The sequence below is a fragment of the Leuciscus leuciscus genome, assembly GCF_965113295.1.
Source record: "Leuciscus leuciscus genome assembly, chromosome: 19".
Classification (NCBI taxonomy): domain Eukaryota; kingdom Metazoa; phylum Chordata; class Actinopteri; order Cypriniformes; family Leuciscidae; genus Leuciscus; species Leuciscus leuciscus.
The window spans coordinates 9,084,390-9,104,078 of NC_138743.1; the positions used below are offsets into that span (position 1 = coordinate 9,084,390).

Consider the following 19,689-nt stretch of genomic DNA (forward strand, 5'->3'; position numbering starts at 1 on the left):
CTATAAGCAGTAGGAAAATATTCAGCTTTTTGCCCTTTTTTTTCATCGTGCGAGCTAGTCTTTTGCTGACATGCAAGTCATTACTATGGTAACCTATATAGATATTACAGATATTGACTCCACTGTCTCTGCAAATGGATCTGATTTCATCACTTGCAAAATGAGAGTACAGACATTCATTGCTAAAGATTGCATTTGAACTAGAGTAAATAATAAAACAGGTTCTGTAGAGTTTTTACAGCAGGTGTGTAAGAGAAAGTGTGTGAATTAGTGGCTGTTCTACCCAGCATGGCCTTGCCCTCGTCCTCCAGTTCAAAGCGAAGGGTCTGCAGTTCTTGCTCTGACTGCTGTTTCAGAGTCTCGATGTTCTGCCTGTGAGCCTCCCGCAGAGTCTGAAGCTCCATGTGATGCTGCTGCCGGAGACGCTCCTCGAGCTCCTACACACACACACACACACACTCATCAGTTCATCAGATCAGTTTTTCACTCCATGCACCATTTTGTTCATATCAACACAAGTTACAATAGGAAAAAAAAGTAGTGCTGTCCAATGGATTAATCACGATTAATTGCATCTAACATAAAAGTTTTTAAATACACACACACACACACACACACACACACACACACACACACACACACACACACACACACACACACACACGTGTATGTATGTATGTATGTATGCATGTTTGTTTGTATATAGTTTAAATATACAGTACATAAGATATTATGTTTAAGATGGATACATATATATATATACACACTTTTATGTTAGATGCAATTCATTGATTTGAAAGCACTTAATAAATTCAATACATTTTGTTTTCATCTGATGCCCTTCCAGGACAGCTTGAGTATGCAGGAACAAATTTACAAAGAAAATGAGAAATCATTTAGATTTTTTGGGCCATTTTTTGCTGGTACACACAAAAGAAAGAAAAAAATGTAGGAACTAGATACAGGGAGACACTAAATTAACTAAATTATTACCTTGTCCTTCAGGGCCTCTGTACGAACTGTACAAACTTCTGCCTTCAGTAAAATTGGCATAAAGATAATTTGAATATATTTGGTGAGCATAAATCTTTGGATAGAGGACTAGATGCCCAGAAGTTCCAGTTAAAGCAAGAAAATAACAACAACAAAAAACATCACTTGGAAGAACAACAAACCAGTAAGAACAAAAAAGCTGTTAGATGTTACAATTTAAAAATATGTTAGCTAACTATACTAATGTTACAATGACAAAACACTACACTAAATACTAATCTATCTCAATCTGGTTGCTTAACCACAGAGAGAATAGGTTTGCTCAAACTGAAACCACAAACTAACTGGTTTAACCAACAAGAACCTGACCCTTTAAGATTAAACAGTAAGACCAACTTGCTCAACAAACATCATCAGAAAGAACATAAGCAATGTTGATTTACCAGATTCATTCAGGTTTTCCTGGTGAAATGGATGGCTAGGCTAGACCAGTATAAACCAGCAAGAAATGCATACTAATCTGAAGCCCTATTCGGACGGTAACCGTTTCACATGTGGAGGTCTGTAAAATTGCATGGCAAGTAAGTGATAAAACTCATTCATGGTGATTTATTCATGATGTAGAAGTGAGTTTTGGGATTTTAAGAACCTGAGAATGCGCTAATCACATGGTCAGTCGCATGGTTTTCTGCTGTAAATAAAATGTCATATGTTTAGAATAATTACTTTGAATTAATTTAATAATAGGAAAATAATATCCTATTTATTATTTACTTATTTAAATCTTCTGTTTAAAAATAGGACGATAGACACGCTATAGTTGAAATGGTTGTTGGTCTTGCATTTTATCTACAAAAAAATGAAGAAAAAATGAAGAAATTTGCAGAAATAAGCCTCTTATTTTTCAAGAGGTAAACAAAGATGCTTGGTTTATATTTTTCATTTATAATTGTATATAATACATATTTTAGAATTGTATTGCATGTTGCTTTCACAATAACGGCCCATTTCAAATGTTGCATGATGAAATATTGTTTTTGTAAATACTTTCCAGAATTTCAGTAATGAAAGAGTATCTTTAAAATGCATGCAAATCACAGCAAAGCGAAAAAGTTATCGTACGGTGCTCCGCAGTGTTCAAAAAGGATTTAAACAGTGAATTTTGAATTGATCTCCTCTTGTAAACTCAGAGATGTGTATTCAAACTTCAATTAAATTACCACACAACCTTGGTGTTTGTCAAAAATAAAACAGTAGGTAATTCGGCCAGGGATTTTTAAGCGGGTGGTGGGAGAAAAACATGAAATTCTGGATTCGTATGGCAATAAAATCACCGACTAGCCCATGTAAATGTTGAAAATACCTTATGTCCCCATGAGAAACAATTACCATCCAAATATGGCTTAAAATTGTCTTTTTTAACAAGATGAATGAAGAATTGCAACAGGTGCACCTGCAAAAATATGCATCACAAGAAAAGCAGCACTCAGCCAGAAACACGAGCATAAAAACTTATTTTTAAAATGATTACTACTCTATCAGAAGGCACTTATGCATCTCTGCAAACTTGTTTAGGATCTTGGATGGCTGCCGTCTCGTGTCTAGCCAGAGCAATGCAAATTAAAGCACCCTGAATTAGATTAAGAGAATGAAGCTGTTTGAGTGCTGGAGCTACACTGGCATAATGATGGGTAATGCAGGGCACCTGCCACCACTGAAACACACTTTGGAGTCAGTGATTTCCAGCAGAGTGGGTGTGGATGGGAGAGGAAGTGGGTTAGGGAATGACAGGGGACGCAAATTAGACCAACTGCTTCAGTAAACACTGACTGCACCAAACCAGTTGGCAGGACTGTTTTAAAACTGAGCAGTTTTAATGCTGAGATCACAATAAAACAACTGATGGGAAAGATCAATGGAGCTTAACAGAGGCATGTAAAAACATACCACATGGTCTTTAACAGCTTTGTCAAAGATGGCTTTTTTAAATCAATACAGCCTTGAGAGGATTGCAAACAAATAATGGTACACTTAAAAAAACAACAACAAAAAAACATTTAAATCAATATTTTGTCTGCTTTTCAAGTAAAAATATCTAAACATCCATAAAACAAGATATATTTACTTGAGAAGAAAAATTGTGTTAGATATTTTGACATGTTTTCAGAGAAAATATATTTTTCTCACAATATTGTATACTTTAATCATTAAATATATATATATATATATATATATATATATATATATTTTATTTCTACATCGTTTTTTTAGTTAATGACAAAGAAAATTGCCTAAAGTTAATAAACAAAAAAGGCATTTCTGAAACTTTGAGGTTTCATACTGCCAAAAGATGAAGTAAATAGCACTAGTTAATGCTTATTTTTTGTTCATATAAAGGAGATGAGAGATGACAAGAAAGTATGGCCGTGAAGGAGGAGGAATACAACAGGGAAATGTTGCGAGTGGGATTTGCCAAAGCATGTGCACTAAACGCTATGCCACAGGTTCAAGGTATTTTTTTCCAAGCTCTGTTCCTATAAACAAAGTGAGCTGCTTACTTTGGCAGCATTTTAAGGCATTGATTTGACCCAAATATCTGTGTGTGCTAGTATCTCACCGTTAGCTTAGCTACATGTGCTAACATCAGCTAACTACATGCTAGGCAGCAGTTAGAAAGGTGGTTTCAGCTGGTTTTAGCTAATATTACCAAAAAATATTCACAAACAATTTTGCTTATACTCATTAACTAATGAATCACTCAAGCGCCATATTGTGTCAAGTGTGTTACTGACACATTTTTTGCTAGCTAAAAAACATCATGCATCAAACTGCTAGTGTCAGTTTTCTCTAGTGTAAGCCGACTCGATGCATCCCGATGGCTCTGTAAATCTGAAAAGGTCAGGTCATTTCCGTCATTCAGACAACTGTCACGGACACAGCAGCCTGAGCAGAACAACACACACTTATGAGAAAAAACAGGATGCTTTTCATCTGAATGACTACGGCAGTCACAAATAAACATGCAGAGTTGTGATGTTTTTCACACATCTCTTCCCATTCTAATGTCATAGTTCCATTTTCACCTTCTCGAGTGCTACGAGAGTGATGCCACACTCCAAATGTGGAAATGAATTTGGAGTGGTAAATATTACACTTCGCTTCTTTCCCTGCCAATAAATCTTGTGCATGAATTAGTGAGTTATTTTGGGATTTAACACACTTACAAAGTTCCCAGATAAATGAGAGAATCCCACTCAAATGGTGAAATACAGAAAACAACCCACTAAATGCAAACCTTTTATAGTGATAACTGTATTAAAGCAAAAAGCCAATTGAGGCCACTTGAGCTAGTGCATTACAGCAGTGTTTATATCCTTAACTAAAACTAAAAGCTTTTTTTTTTTTTATGTTAATTGAAATAAAGCTGAAATAAAATAAAATATAAATATTAGTTGAAAAACTAAACAAACATTTAAAACATTGCCTTGGCAACTAACTGAAATATTTTTAAAAGGTGAAGTATGTAAGATTTTTTTTTATGTTAAAATACATTCTCTAAACTCAGTTTACTGTGTTTATCTCCCCCAAACGTAAAAACATTGAGCCACTCAGGCACCATCTAAACATTGAGAGTGGTCTGCTCAGATCTGTCCATCTCTTTCCAGCTCAGCCAATAGCGTGAGTTTGGCTACTATACAGGCGGAGCCAGAGGGTGTTTAGCTGGAATGGGACCATGACGCGTTACATGGGAAAAGACATCCAGCTTGGGGTACAGAGGTGCAAGCCAAATCTTGCTGCATTTAGACCTTCAAAGATGAAACAGGTGATGGACACGTCTAAGGGAACGTGGCATTGCAAATAAGTATTGATATTTATATTAACAACAACAAAAACACAAACAAATAAAATAAATATTATTGTCGAGGAAGTAATCTAGTAAGTTCTCTAGAATTTCACTAAATGCTATAGTATAATTTTTTTTATCTCAAATATACCTAAAGGATGAACAACAAAAAATGGTTTGAGAAACCCTTAGATCATATTGAAAGGTATAAACTAGGGGGAAAACTGTGTGATCAATACGAGTGAAAGCTGGCTATAACCCAATATAAGATCTTTGAAGTGTCTCACCACTGGCCTTATGGTCAGGGGAGGCAGGATATAAAACGTCTCTCTCTGGTGTCTTCTGAAACTAGATTTATTTAGCTTTGGTATGCACTTAATGTAGTTTACACCCTCATAAAAGTTCTGGAGACTGGCTATTTGTTTTCATTTTACTGAAAGCAATTTTTATGATGCTTTAGGTCAGGACAACTGAAAGCTCAGGGGCCACAAAACCGGTGACTCAATAGGCCACACACATAACCTAATTGTTATAGTAGTAGATGCACTAGTAGATATACACATGTATGTGTGACTACAATAAGTCTTGCATCGGTGCAGCTGCTTCATAATAAGTTAAAGGACCTATTCTGCTGTAATGTTGCTGTTTATGATGCAAAGTTACAAAGCACAAAGTCCACTCCAAAAAGTTATTCTCTATATCAGTGCGCACTGTTCTGAATTCCCTCAAATACTTTGATTGTAGTCTTGAGTTTTCTTCCGAGAACTAATATTCCTATATTCCTCATTTAAATAGTTCCCGCTCAAGGTATACGAAAAAAAGGGGGTGAGGCCTGATTGAGTTGCGTTGGTAGTTTTGGTTATGGTAAGGGATAACACATTCAAAGCGGTTCACCAATCACAACACACTGATCCAGCCGTCCAATCACCACTTTTGAATAAGAAACAATATCAAGTCTATAAAACTCGTCAAAACTCCACGAATCACAACAAGCGCATCGGTGAGAACACTCGTTTAAATGGCACACACACACCCGAACTTGACTGCACATCACATTTGTGACATTATTGATACTGCTTTCAATCGTAATGTTTAAACGGCTGTTTACAGTGTCATATACAATAAAAGAGCCTGCACAGTGACAGGAAATAGAAATTAACACAAAAAACCTGCCTACGTGCCTACCTTACACAACACTGACGGTGGACTTGCGGTCAGGAGAAGAGTGGCTGTGGACGAATTATTATAATTTTTTTTTGTTGAGCGGCTGCGGACAAATTCTTTCTACGCACACACAATATGACGTCACACTCTGCGTGTATGTTTTAAAAAAACTTAATTTAACATATAAGTACCACTTTTTAAATAGCCCACTTAAAGTTTTTATTACAAATAAATGACTAAATGGTACAAATTAATAAATGTAAAAGAACAAAAATTTGCGTTGCATTAACAATCCTGTGAAAACACCCCCAATTCCCACGCCCCTGCACGGAACCGCGCTGTATTATGCATGCCATGCCAGTAGTTGGCGATGTCACTTTGTAAAGAAACTATGTGCCTATAGACTTAACACGTAATACACGTGCATGATGTCACCGTTTTCACAAATTCACGATTTTGCAGTTTACACAGACGATAATGGTATGTTTTTTGTTTTTTTTCTTATACTTTGAAACCTGTTCTCAAAAGCTTGCATATTCAGGCCCTCAAAACGCACTGTCGTGTAAATGAATGGCCACAAAGCATCAAAAGTTTTCCGTTTTTAGTTGAAAATGGTGTCATGTAAACGGCCCCTTAATATATATATTTTAGTCTGTCAACAATCAACACAGTTTTTGAGGAATACGTGTGTACATAAATGCGTAAGAGAACCCCAGTGTATAACGTATAAGGGAACCTGCGATGAATCAATCATACCATAAAGCAAAACGACAGGGTCCTTCGTCCTTCATCACAGCAGCATGACAGAATAAATACGGTGCGGAAAAAGCTGCTGACTTAATGAACCGCTTGTATGCATAAAGGCGGCCGCACACCGGACGCGCAGCTCAGCGCCGCGTCGCGCCATGTCTAGGACAACTGTCACCTGAAAATCCGATAACATCAGCAATTTTCTGATTTCTGTAAATAAATATAAAACTAAATGTATATTGCAGCACAGGGTGAAGTCCGTATATACATTCACTACGATTTGAGACACATACATGTACATTTAATATAAAACTATGTAAATGGCGCTCTGTGGTGCGGCAGGATTTTGAACACGGTCCTGAGCCGCCACGGACAGACGGCAAAAGGCGCCGCCGGTGTGTGTACTCTCATAGAGAATAATGTGTTCGAATTTAAAAGACGTGGCGCTGCGCGGCGCGCCGCCGAGCTGCGCGTCCGGTATGCGACCCCCTTTAGAGTATGCAAAATACTGCATGTTAACGTGAATAAAAATATGAAAAGATTTCTGTTATGTAAATGAACTATAATAATGTTAAAAACATTAATTGAAATCTCAAATCGATGAATTGACAGAAGTTATTATTGCTCCAACACCTGCAGCACATGACATCATTAACGGCAGTCCTATATTGTTGAACTAATGGCGTTTTCAACAACGGATTCGGAAACAGTCGTGACTTTCTACCATGATGCATCATACTATGGTAGTTAGGCAGGCAGCGAGTCATGTCATTGTATGGGAAAAGCACCCCAGGGTGTTACTGACAGACTGGGAAGAGAGGTGTTGCAACAATGTAAAATGTGTTTTTTTGTTGTTGTTTTTTACATTGAAGCATGAAAACCTATTCTAGTAGACCCCAAATACAAAATCAAGACTTTGTAAAAGGGCATAATAGGTCCTCTTTAAAGACAAAAGACTTGCAACTAGTAATAGATTATAAATTTGTTTGGATGAGCCATGTTTGAAGCTGTTTTAATATCTGAAAAAAGAAAAAAGGAAAGCCGGAAAGGGCAGCTCTGAAATTCCCAGGTATCTTCACAGTGAGTCATCAGGTCCATATGCTCTCGGCCGGCGTGCTGTCGAGGATTGGCACACACAGGCCTTTTACCTACTGTGGCAGCTGCGGGATTTTCGCCTGTTCTTTCCGGCTGGGTAAAAAGCAGTGCTTGATATCAGCAAAAAGCTACAGGAGGGAGCTGAGGTGGATCTTTTTGCCTGTTGGAGCGAGATATCAGATGGAGGAATCGCACACTCATTTTAGTCTCTGAGGACGGAGCGGCGAGTGCTAAGACTGACGCTGTCTTTCTCCTCCGCAGTGCTGTCGAGCCTATTAGCAGCAGAGAAGCGTTTCTCAGCCTCACTTCAAAAGAGCCCTGCTCAATACTGAGATGCTGGTGAGCAGAGAGAGAGAGAGAGAGAGATGGTAATGCGGTTGGTGTGAGATTATCACAGGGTGCCGCATCACACTGAACCGCTGATGATAATTAAACACAAGTCAATAAATCGGCTCCTGGAGTCTGCACGTCTTCCTCGAACATGGTGCTCTAGAGCAGAAAGTTATTAAATGAGATTTCATAACCATTCTGTTGGATCTCCACTCATTACACAAATGAAACAAGGACAAGAGGGCTTATTTTAAAGGCAGGACAACTGGGATTCTACAACAATTACAACTGCTCTTGAATCTTTTATATTTGCCTGTGCTGCTGGGAAACTCATCAACATATGAACTACTGCTGTGTCTGATATCATTATGCACTATATCCACTATGCAACCATAAACCAAGCATTAGTAATAATTTCTGTCTGTCTATAACCACTGCTAACATGCATGCTTTTTTGACAATTCATATATATAGGATAAAAAATAGATATCAATATAAATAGGCAGATATATTATTCGCTGATAAAAGGGACACTTAAATTATTATTATGAAAACCAAATATGAAAAACAGCCACTAATTTGATCTGATAATTCATGCATCACTCATTATGTGTCAAGTTAGTGATTTTTAATCAGTTAGCTTGAAGCTCCAATTAAATCAAACAAATTGATAAATGTCCATTGTATTTCATTTTAGCATTACTTTTTACACTTTTCATAGTGATACAATTAATTTAAAGCCCCTCTGTGGTGAAAATCAAGTTTTTAATGTTGTTTATATGTCTATGTGGTGTTTTTAATATGCTTTAAGACAAACTATGTGCCAATTCATAAGTCAACACCATTGCTGAGTATTTTCTCCTTAAAACTCCAGTGAACCAAAGACAGTCTCAAAAACACGGTTTGAAATCGCTGGTGTTTCTGACATCATAAACTACCTTGTAACCAATCATGTACAGCATATCAGTAACTGCTGCTAAGCATGGGAGTCTCAAGAGAAGCCAGCTTATCCCGGTATATTTTTCTGTTGATGTGAAAAATCGTAAACCATGACTAATTATAATCAAAACATTAACAGGTCATGATAATAATATATCTATCCATAATTAATATTCATGAGCTAAGCCTTTGCCATTTCGTGGCATCACAACAAGCCAGCCTGTGCCGTCCAACTGTTTCCACTAGCTCTTAAACTGTGAAGTGAAGCCTGTCATTCTGACTGACGCTGCATTTGGCGAGTCAATCTCGACTTATCACCAGTTATTCAAGCAGTGTATCCCCGCTGTCCCCCGCTCGCAGCCTTCATCTTCAGGCCTGTGGTGTGGAGCCACTTCAGCCCAGCTCAAGGCAATCACTTCCAGTCAGACTGAGCGTTTCTCTCCCCTGGAGTCATCAGAGGCTAGGTACTGGATAAAGCAGACATTACAGCCTGTGACAGCAAGCGCTCAGCCATTACTAACCCACAGACAGGAGAGCTGAGAGTGAGCAGGTTATTGCAGGATCTGGGAAAGGAAGGACCTGAGAGATGTGCTGTGGGCAGGGCTGGATCTGTGACAGATCTGCCTTACCACATCAAATCTATTGGGGGACAGAAAGAGGGCAAATGGGGCTAAAGGACCATTTTACCAGTGGACAAATAGGCTGAAAGGATTAGAGTCAGCAATTGCTTGGTTGCCTCTGTATAAGAGCTTCCACAGCAACTGAAGGTTGGAGTCAATGTGGTCTCATGTAGTCAGACTGTCCAAATAAAGTCTCATCCACAATCCACAAAGACTGAAAACTGATACTCGCTAAGCACCAGATACACATAAAAATGACTTTGGCGGGCAAATAAAACAAGTTTATTTAAACAAATAAAAAAACTCATCGGTGGCAAGTGCTTTCACAAAGAAACTGCAACATGATACATGGTTTAAGTCAAACTGTAACAATTTAGTCTAATGCTAGCTGATGTAAGAGAAACAAACAATTAAATCCAAAGCCATACAAACAGTCTACTCTAGACAACTTGTGATTGGACCGACAGAAACAGATTTTTATACCCCGGGTGTAAAAGTTAATCCTTTCGTCATAATGACAAAAATACAAAGGTAAAACTGTAATGAAATAGAAACAGTGTTGGGGAAAGTTACTTTTTAAAGTAATGCATTACAATATTGCGTTACTCCTTAAAAAAAAACCCAAAAACCCGAATTGCATCACTTGGTTACTTTTTATGGAAAGAAGTGTTATGTTATTTTTTCTCACATGGACTGAGCTTGCTGTTCTGCCATTCTGAATTGAAGAAGAATAGGACGCGGGGAAGAAAGTTCAACACTCTTACTAATAAATTAATTAATTTGATGCTTAACTGAAGTAATTTTTGCTAATTAGAATGGCTATATTGGATCATCAAAGGTCCGCAGCAAAGACATTGGCTAATAAAGTGAGATTAAATACATAAAGTATATTTGTGTAATTTAATATATTTAATTGCAGGTTTGCATAATATTCTGAGTTTGCATTGAGTTTGTGTATATATATATATATATATATATATATATATATATATATATATATATATATATATATATATATATATATATATGTGCCCTCGTAAACCTTAATTAAAATAACTTCCCCTCCCTCTTGCAGCGACATCTCTTCTCATCTCTGATGACATGTTTACTGGCACGGGGGCGGGACAACCTGTCACTCACATGAGATTGACCAATAGCAAAGCACAACCATCCAACTATCCAATCAATTCACCATGGACAAAATAAAGTCCTGTCCTAGATTTTTTCCTTGTTCAAAAAGCAGTTCAACTCGGATATACGCATGTCACAATAGGGTAGAAAAGACTATTGCAACTTGCTAACTTTAAAGAAGTGTAAAACACAGTTTCTTGGTCAGTGAGAAATATTTATATTCAGTAATATTAAGTTACATCTGGCCCCCTATGCACAATGCCATTTCAAAACATAAACTAAAAATATATCAATACATTTTTTTTGTCAAAAATAGCATAGATCAGACAGTCCGTGGGGAGAGTTGTCTGAAGCTGAGATAAGAGTGTATGTGGACAAGAGCTATCAAAACTCAAATAACAGAGAGCCAAGAGGTGAAAGGAAAGATAAGAGCGCACACATACAGGTCAGAGGGGGACACGGGTGGCAGAATCTGTTACCTTGAGGTCGTGCTGGCGCGTCTCCTGCATGTCCTGTACAGCACAGCAGTGAGCCTCCCTCATCCGCTGCTCCCTGCGCTGATGCTCCAGCTCCATCTCCTGCAGCTGCTGGCCCAGGTGCTCTCGCTCCTGACTGAACTGGGCCTGCAGCTGCTGGAGGGAATGCTGGGACTGGGAAAGCTGCATCTCAAGGCTCTGTTTCAGCAAGGAAATCTGCACACAGAAAAAAAAAAAGAATCAAGAAACTTTGCAGTTAAATTTACAGGCTATGACCCTGGACCACAAAACCAGTCAAATAGGTCAATTTTTTTAAATTGAGATTTATACATCACATGAATAAGCTTTCCATTGATGTATGGTTTATCAGGATAGGACAATATTTGGCTGAGATACAACTATTTGAAAATCTGGAATCTGAGGGAGCAAAAAAATCGAAACATTGAGAAAATCGCCTTTAATGTTGTCCAATTATGTTCATGATTATGCTGCATTCACTCACAAATTTAAATGTTTTATATATTTACGGTAGGAAATTTACAAAATATCTTCATGGAACATGATCTTTAGTTAATATCCTAATGATTTTTGGCATAAAAGAAAAATCTATAATTTTGACCCATGCAATTGGCTATTGCCTAAATATACCCGTGCGACATGTGACTGGTTTTGTGATCCAGGGTCACACATATAAAAAAATAATAAGAAAATGACAAAAGAACATAAGAAAATGACAAAAAAAAAAAATTGGAAATGAAAGAAAATGGAAAATATAAAAACAAAAGCTAATTCAAAATATTATTAAAAATATAAATAATACTATAATGACACTGATGATAACCAACTGACCCTAAACCATAAAAAAACTGTAAAAAATGATGATTTAAACAGTTTTACAGATAAAATAATATACAGTGAAACAAAAAGATGTATATTAGTGCTTGTATAAAATTGTAATCTTCTCATTTATGCTTCTAAAAACCTCCAAAAGTTGGCCCCATTGTAAGTTTCTTCACCATACAGTAACCTTAAAATGAGGGATGAGTCTAAATTATTTTGGTGGTAATCAAAATAATGCCACAAATGCTGTTGATTAAGCTTAAAGGGATAGTTCACTTTGAAATTAATTTTTGGTATGTTTTAGCTTACCTCAAGGGCATCCAAGATGTAGGTGTCTTTTTTTTCCGCAGCAGTTTAAATTTTGATATTTTTAGGTCAAACCGTTCTTGTCTGTCAGTCATATAATGCAGGTCTATGGTCATTATCTCAAAACATAAGCACAGAGTCCAAATTAAAACAATTCCCCGTCGTCCAAATTAAACAATTCCCCATCGTAAGTACACACTGATGGCCTAAGACACGAAACGAGCGGTTTGTGTGAGAAAACGAACAGTATTTATATAGTTTTTACCTCTTATACACAGCCATGTCGAAGTGATCTGATCTGACTTGTACGCAGACTGGTGCATAGATATATACACACTAGATGCCGCCTTGTCTACGGCAGTTCATTGGAACGAATGTCTTTAAGGCGACATCTAGTGTACAGATGGTGGACAACCAGAATGCCTATTACCGCCGCGCCAGCTGCCGCGGCGAAATCACCGCGGCAAAAATAAACCAGCCGCATTTCAAAGTCGTTCCCAAAATGACCGCCAGGTGGCGCAAAGGGACATTGTGCAAAACAGCAGCAATTGCCGTATTTTAAAATGTAAGTGGGTTAAATATAAAACCCTGAGCCTAATAGGCATATTTTTCATTAAATAGGCCTATTAGGCTACAACAGAATAGAACCAAAGATAGAATCAATTTTAGAACTGAAAAAATAGAATCAAAAGTTAAAAATAGAGACGATATTAGGAGCAATGACGCTGAATATTTTTACTATTCTATTGAGGAATTAGATAAATGAAGAGCTCTCGTGAGCGATACAATTGCATAGTAATTTATAGTGATTTCAAAAGCAGTCCTTAAAAAAAAAAAATACATGGAGTAGTTAGGCATAATTTTTGAGAGATTACGCGGAACGCGTTTTAGTTAAGATCCTGGTTTCAATGCCCTTAATGTATATAGGCTAGGTTACTGCTTTAAAAAAATGTCACAACGCGTTTTGAGATTGTTTTGAATTAAACATTGAAGTTTAAAATGTAGTGTTTTGGCACACCAGGCCGAGTGGCGTTACGCATTGTTCAAAAATAAGGTTTTATTCTGGCATGTTGAATTGGCGTTAGAATTTTGTTTTAGATTTATTAGATTTAGATTTTAGATTTCGTTAGATTTATTTTTCTCATAACAGCTAAAATAACTTAATATATGCCTTGTCTTAATATGACCTACTTAATATAGGCAATAGGCATATAATAGCCTATATAATAAATTAGCAAAACTTGGCCACTAAATATTTAATTTTCAATTATTTTAATTATCACAATTAAAGTTTTCATTTTATTCAATTGAACAAGCCGCAACAATCAGCATTTAATCAAATATTCTAAAAGATGTAGGCTATTATTAATAATAATGTTATTTCAAAATAATATTTCGTTTTTTCGACATAATATGTGTGCGTGCAACAAGCAAGATGTGTATTTGTAAATCCGGTGATGCGTGCATTGATTTTTATCAATAAACTAGTGTTTTCTGACAGTGTCGACTGCAAAGATGAAGTTGACGATCGCCATATTTGTAGTGAACGCACCTAGAGAGAAATGCACATAAAGACATAATCAGAGAGTAGCCTTTTTCTTTTCGTTTTGAATTATTTTGTTTGAAGACATTTCAAGCTTTGTGTATTTGATGTATTTATCATGTCTGTGTGAGGCATACGCTGAGTTTCGTTAAGTTAGGAGGATGAGATGCGCTCCAGCTGACGTGCAATGCAAGTGACCGCGCGGGCGCCTCCATGATTAGTGTCTGTTATATTTGCTTCTCTTACTTATTAAATCCAGCAATTGGTTGATGAAAAATGTATTAAAATTAAGATACAATTTATAGAAAACGAAATTCACTTTAAAGAAAGGTTTTCTACTAAACAAAACTTAATGAAGTGGTCAAAATCATGTCTGACCCACTCCATATCCATCTCTCGATATAATGCATCCTATCTTACTCGTGCTGTTCACTTTTCATATTCAACATAGATGGAAAAAAAAAACATTATAATATTTTAACAAATATGATACTAAATGAGATTATTTAATGGCTACAACAGTATAGTAGGCCTATAGACTCTATTTGTACAAATTGCTGCACATTAATTTAATTAAATGCAACCTTGTAACGAATTCACACTGTAGGGTAGACTGTGTACAGTTGAGACACCTTAAATAACTTGCGTTCGCAGCAAGCACAAGTTGTGATTTTTGCTGTGCACTTGCATATTAGTGTCAGCTGGGAAGGAAATATAGAGACCAGACCTCTTGGAACTTTAATTGAATACATAGCGTTGGTAAAGCATACTGAAATTACATCCCTACAAATTTATTAGGCCCTACTGAAAATAAATGTATCGAATTTAAGCAAAGTAGCCTAAATGTTAAGACTGTAAGCCCTTTGCTTTTTTACGTAGCCTATAAAGGATTCTTATAGCCAACTTTGTGTTAATATAATTTGTAGAGAATTTTTTTTAACTCAAACATTAACACTGAAATAAATGAAACTAAATTATTGTAAATTTTTTGGCACACCACGACGAGTGGCGCTATGCATTGTTCTAAAGCCAGGTTTTATTCTGGCATGTTGAATTAGTGTTCGACAAACGTGGCGGCGCGTTCATTTGAATGAAGAGCGCTTCTCGCTCGTGTGAGCGAACACACACTGGAACGTTAGGCCATGTCGGCCATGCCGAGTGGTTGAACTTACGTTACGATCATTTAGATGACACGGTTTCGAATCCCGAACTAACTTGGACTACTGATATTTTTATATTAGCCTATTAATGCATTTTATAGTCTATTGTTGATGCAGAGAGATTTGTCTAGTTCTAAAACATAGTTTTTTGCTTATAGCCAATTTACAAAATAAAATCACCATGCATTTCCATTTTACACTAAGGAACAAATATTATACAATGACTTTACTTCTGTAGCCTATAATAATTCCAATCGTAATTTCAAAAGCAGTTCTGTTAAAAAAAATGTATATATAGGCCTATAATTATGTATATAATATATATATATATATATATATATATGACGTTTAAACGACAAACAATAAAATCAGAACCAGTAGGCTATTCTGTTGCGTTCATGGTTCCAGTGTCAGTAATGCATCCACGGCTTTTCAAAATGTCACAAAGCGTTTTGAGATTGTTTTGAATGAAATATTGAAGTTAATAATTAAGTGTTTTGGCACACCACGACGAGTGGCAAACTCTTTGTTTTGTTTTGCAAACTCAGCTAGCCTGTGGGGGGTTTGGAGAAGGCAATAGTTGCTTTATCGTGGGGGTGCAGGACAGAGGTGTTAATGTTCCGTCTTTCATATGGAGAGTGTCGGAGCCAGCCTGAGCCTGATGAGCAGGCAAAGGCAAAATTCTTTTAAGGATTAATCTCAAAATCTCAAAAAGTCCATATGTAGGCCCTATATCTTATTAAATTATAAATATTGTAGTTTTATTGATTGTATTTAAAGGTTTTCCACACACAATTTCAATTTAGCAGATACAGAGCTCTTTAATTCGCGACCCACCTCGTTTTATTGTAAGGTGAATTCAGCAAGGCATGCTTTATCTTTGAAGCAACACAGGCTATTTGTTACAGTTTTTTTCTTTCGTGATTTGTGTGGATGACACACAGCGACATACAGTAGCCTATTATCAGCTGTATGGTGTTTTTTTACGCTGAAATGCTTAATTTCGAGAAAGACCCGCGCGCGCAGTGAGGGAGACCAAACTTACTAAAAAAATATCCAGCGCGAGAGAGGCAAAGAAAAACGCCTGTTCTTAATTTATGTTGCTTTGAACTTTTTTCGTTTTGTACCGTTTTAATTTTTTAATTTAGCTGCAATTTCTTTGACAATAGAAATTTTAAATGTTGCAAGAATAAGATTCTGTGTTTCTTATTTTGCATCACAAAGGGAATAAACTCTATAGATGCAACCCTGTTTAAATAAATAAACTGTCCCGACACTTTATTCGTACCTTGAAATGTGCGATGGATTTTCAAACTTAATTAATTTTCTTTTTCTTTTACATTTTCATTGTTTATTTTTTAATTGAAAGCAATACTGTATTGAAAGTATTTTTCTGATTTGTTCGATCTGTTTTGAAAAATGTCTTCCGTTGCTATGGCCGGGTATAACTGTCAGTCATCTCAATCTCGTGAATGATTCACACACACAACAAAAATAATTTAGCAGATTAAAGACGAGCTTCATCATCTTCATTTTCTGGTGCAATCGGCTGACAGTCTTCCTTCATCAGATCATATGTGTCGTCTTTGCAGCGGCTCAACTGGAATGTAGCAAATTTATGTTGTAATGTACAATTGATAATTAAACAAGATGATTGACTTTAATAAACAGATGCATATTTAAGCATCAAGAACGGAAAAACATAAACACTGTTAGCTACATTGAGATTCGATCTCAGATCGTTCGAAGCTCCGAGAGGCTATTGTTAATGCATTGACCATCGCCTGAATAGCCTAGGTCTACTATTTTCTCTGTTTTAAAAGTTTGTTATATTCTTTTCATTTTTTTAACATTGGCAATTTACTGTCTCGAAATTATGTGTCGAAAAAAAAAAGTGTTTTTACAAGACCTTGTGCTGTTTATTATTATTATTATTATTATTATGTAGATGTTAATTCAGCCATTCTGTTGGATAAAAATTGTCCCTAATGTAAAATGGAAATTAATGGTAATTTTATTTTATAAATATAAAATATTTAATATAGGCTATAGGAGAAAAAAAACAATATAGTGTAGCAATATTTTAGAACTATCAAATCTCTCTGCATTAATAATAAAAAAGTAGCCCATGTTTGTTCGGGATTTGAACCCCTTGTCATCTGAATTATTGAAACGTAAGTTATAGCCTACCACTCGGCCACAAATTTGTTTTGTTTTATTTTGTTTGAAATGTATGTTTACATATTTTGCTTTCGTTAATGTTAACCAATTCTGTTGTAGCATAATAGGCCTATATTTTTTCCCTAAAAGTTTGTTTTATTCTCTGCTTTGTCTGTTTATATTTTTACATATTCAATCAGTCTCATTTTTGTTCAAATAATGAAAAAATTTTTTTTTTTTTTTTTTTAAATAAACAGATAGGAAACTTACTTGCGCTACCCGGTATAGTCATTTCGCGAACGACTTTGAAATTCGACTGGTTTATTTTTGCTGCGGCAGTAATAGGCATTGTGGTTGATTATTTATTAAAGAATTCAATTGATAATCATAACAACATGTAAGCCTATTTAATTCTGAATATAACAAAGTAAGTGAATATAAGACCTAGTAAGAACATCGGTTAGTAACTGCGAGTCCTGAAAATGTTTAATTTTACGGTAAATTATTTTAATTTATTTCACTGTTATGTTTCAGTTAATAAATCTACAAACACATTAAAATAACACGAGGTAAATGACAAGTAACCTATTGACATAGCCTTTCTAAATTATAGAAAAACTGGGCACACAATGTTAACGTGTGTCTACTTTGTTTAAATTTAATGAATTTGAATTCGTTTAACCACAATATTTATCTTGAATTTATCTGTGACCTCAGCTCAGATTACTGCCGCGGAAGATTACGTCATAAAGAGAATAAACTGACACTTTTCAAAGTCTGTGATTACAGCGCCACTCAGCGGTAAAAGGCAGCAAATACACATCCCAATTTTGCCGCCGCGGGAACGGCGGCGGTAAAAGTCTCATTCTGGTTGTCCACCATCTGTATATATCTATGCACCAGTCTGCGTACACGTCAGATCAGATCACTTCGACATGGCTGCGTATAAGAGGTAAAAATATCAAAATTGAAACTACTGCGGAAAAAAAGACACCTACATCTTGGATGCCCTTGATGTAAGCTAAAACATACCAAAAATTAATTTCAAAGTGAACTATCCCTTTAATGTATATTGAACCTGGAATATTCCTTAAAGTATATCCCTTAAAAGCAATAGTAATTGTCAAGCTTCACTTAGCAAGCACTACTACTTGGCTAAACTGCAAAACATGCTCCATGTAAAGACTGTAAGAACAGATAGCAGCGATTAGAAATCTTCATTCATTTTTACAGTCATGCCATTTCTATTTCCACACACTGTTAGCAGGCTTGTGTGTGCAAACACACATTGGCTCTAGTTTCCCTCAGCGGATAGAGCTGTGAGTGTGAGTGTGAACTTGTGTCTAGCAGCCAAGTCTACAAGGACTGAATTAGGACTCAGTCTGGGACGAGTTGAGAAGTCAGACATCGGCACCAATCGATATGTTAGAGCTGGAGCTTTCAGTCACTCCGGCCCACTCGTTGACCTGCTAGCTAGTCGCCTCTTATGACAGAGTTGATTAGAAATCAACTAATCGACTTGTGAAAACCAACTGACCGCATCTTTCCCGCCAACACTTGTGGACACAATAAACCGATACTGAGCTTGTCGTCGCATCAGCTAATTATTTCATTTTCGAGCCGGCTGGAAGCGATTCCAATATGACCGGGATATCGCTGCTCATATCACAGCTGTTGTGCTGCTGACACTGACAAAAAGATGAATGTTGTTGTTATGTGAAAACTAATTTTTCACATTTGAGGAAATGAAAGGTGCTTGCAAGTGCAAAACTTCTTTGCACAGTTCTGCTGACAAAAAGCCTTAATTATATTCTAGTGCTGAGACATGTTGATGGCCCCCAGGGGCCCCAACATGGAAACTTTCTACTGTACATTGATGGAAATTAAAAAAGAGATATGAGAAGATTTTTCAATCTCAGTTTTCGGTCTAACAGGTCCAAAAGTCAGAAAGAAATGAAAATTTCAAACATATCTATTTTCTAAGTGCATGTTATTTATTTTTTTTGTAAATTATTCATCTGTGTGTACGTTTCATTGTTTAATATTTTTCCAGACCTCATAATTCCGTTGAAACGACAGACTTCTCTATGGTAACAAATGTTCGACTTCACCAATCATAATCGCCTCTTTCTTTCAATACACCACAAAATGTTGCCTTGGCAACTAACTGAAATGACTAAAATTACTAATTGGAAATAAACAAAAATAATAAATTAAATAAATTAAAAATGAATAGTAATATTTGTAAAATAAAAATCACAAAATAACAAAAGAAATCATTTTAAAAGAAGACTTAAAAATCAATTTAAAATATTAATAAAAATTATACATAATACAT

At 36.1% G+C, this 19,689-nt stretch overlaps 1 protein-coding gene across 4 annotated transcripts in view; it reads right to left on the reverse strand.

Moving 5' to 3' along the window:
• fam184ab (family with sequence similarity 184 member Ab) overlaps positions 1–19,689 on the reverse strand; it is a 134,940-nt gene that overhangs the window by 36,400 nt on the left and 78,851 nt on the right. For all 4 annotated transcript variants that reach the window (XM_082148186.1, XM_082148185.1, XM_082148188.1 and 1 more), the window contains exons 11-12: positions 11,346–11,558; positions 284–437 (exon numbers count right to left, since the gene is read on the reverse strand). In XM_082148186.1, coding sequence (XP_082004312.1) covers positions 284–437; positions 11,346–11,558 — 367 coding nt within the window. The remainder of the gene's footprint in view (positions 1–283; positions 438–11,345; positions 11,559–19,689) is intronic.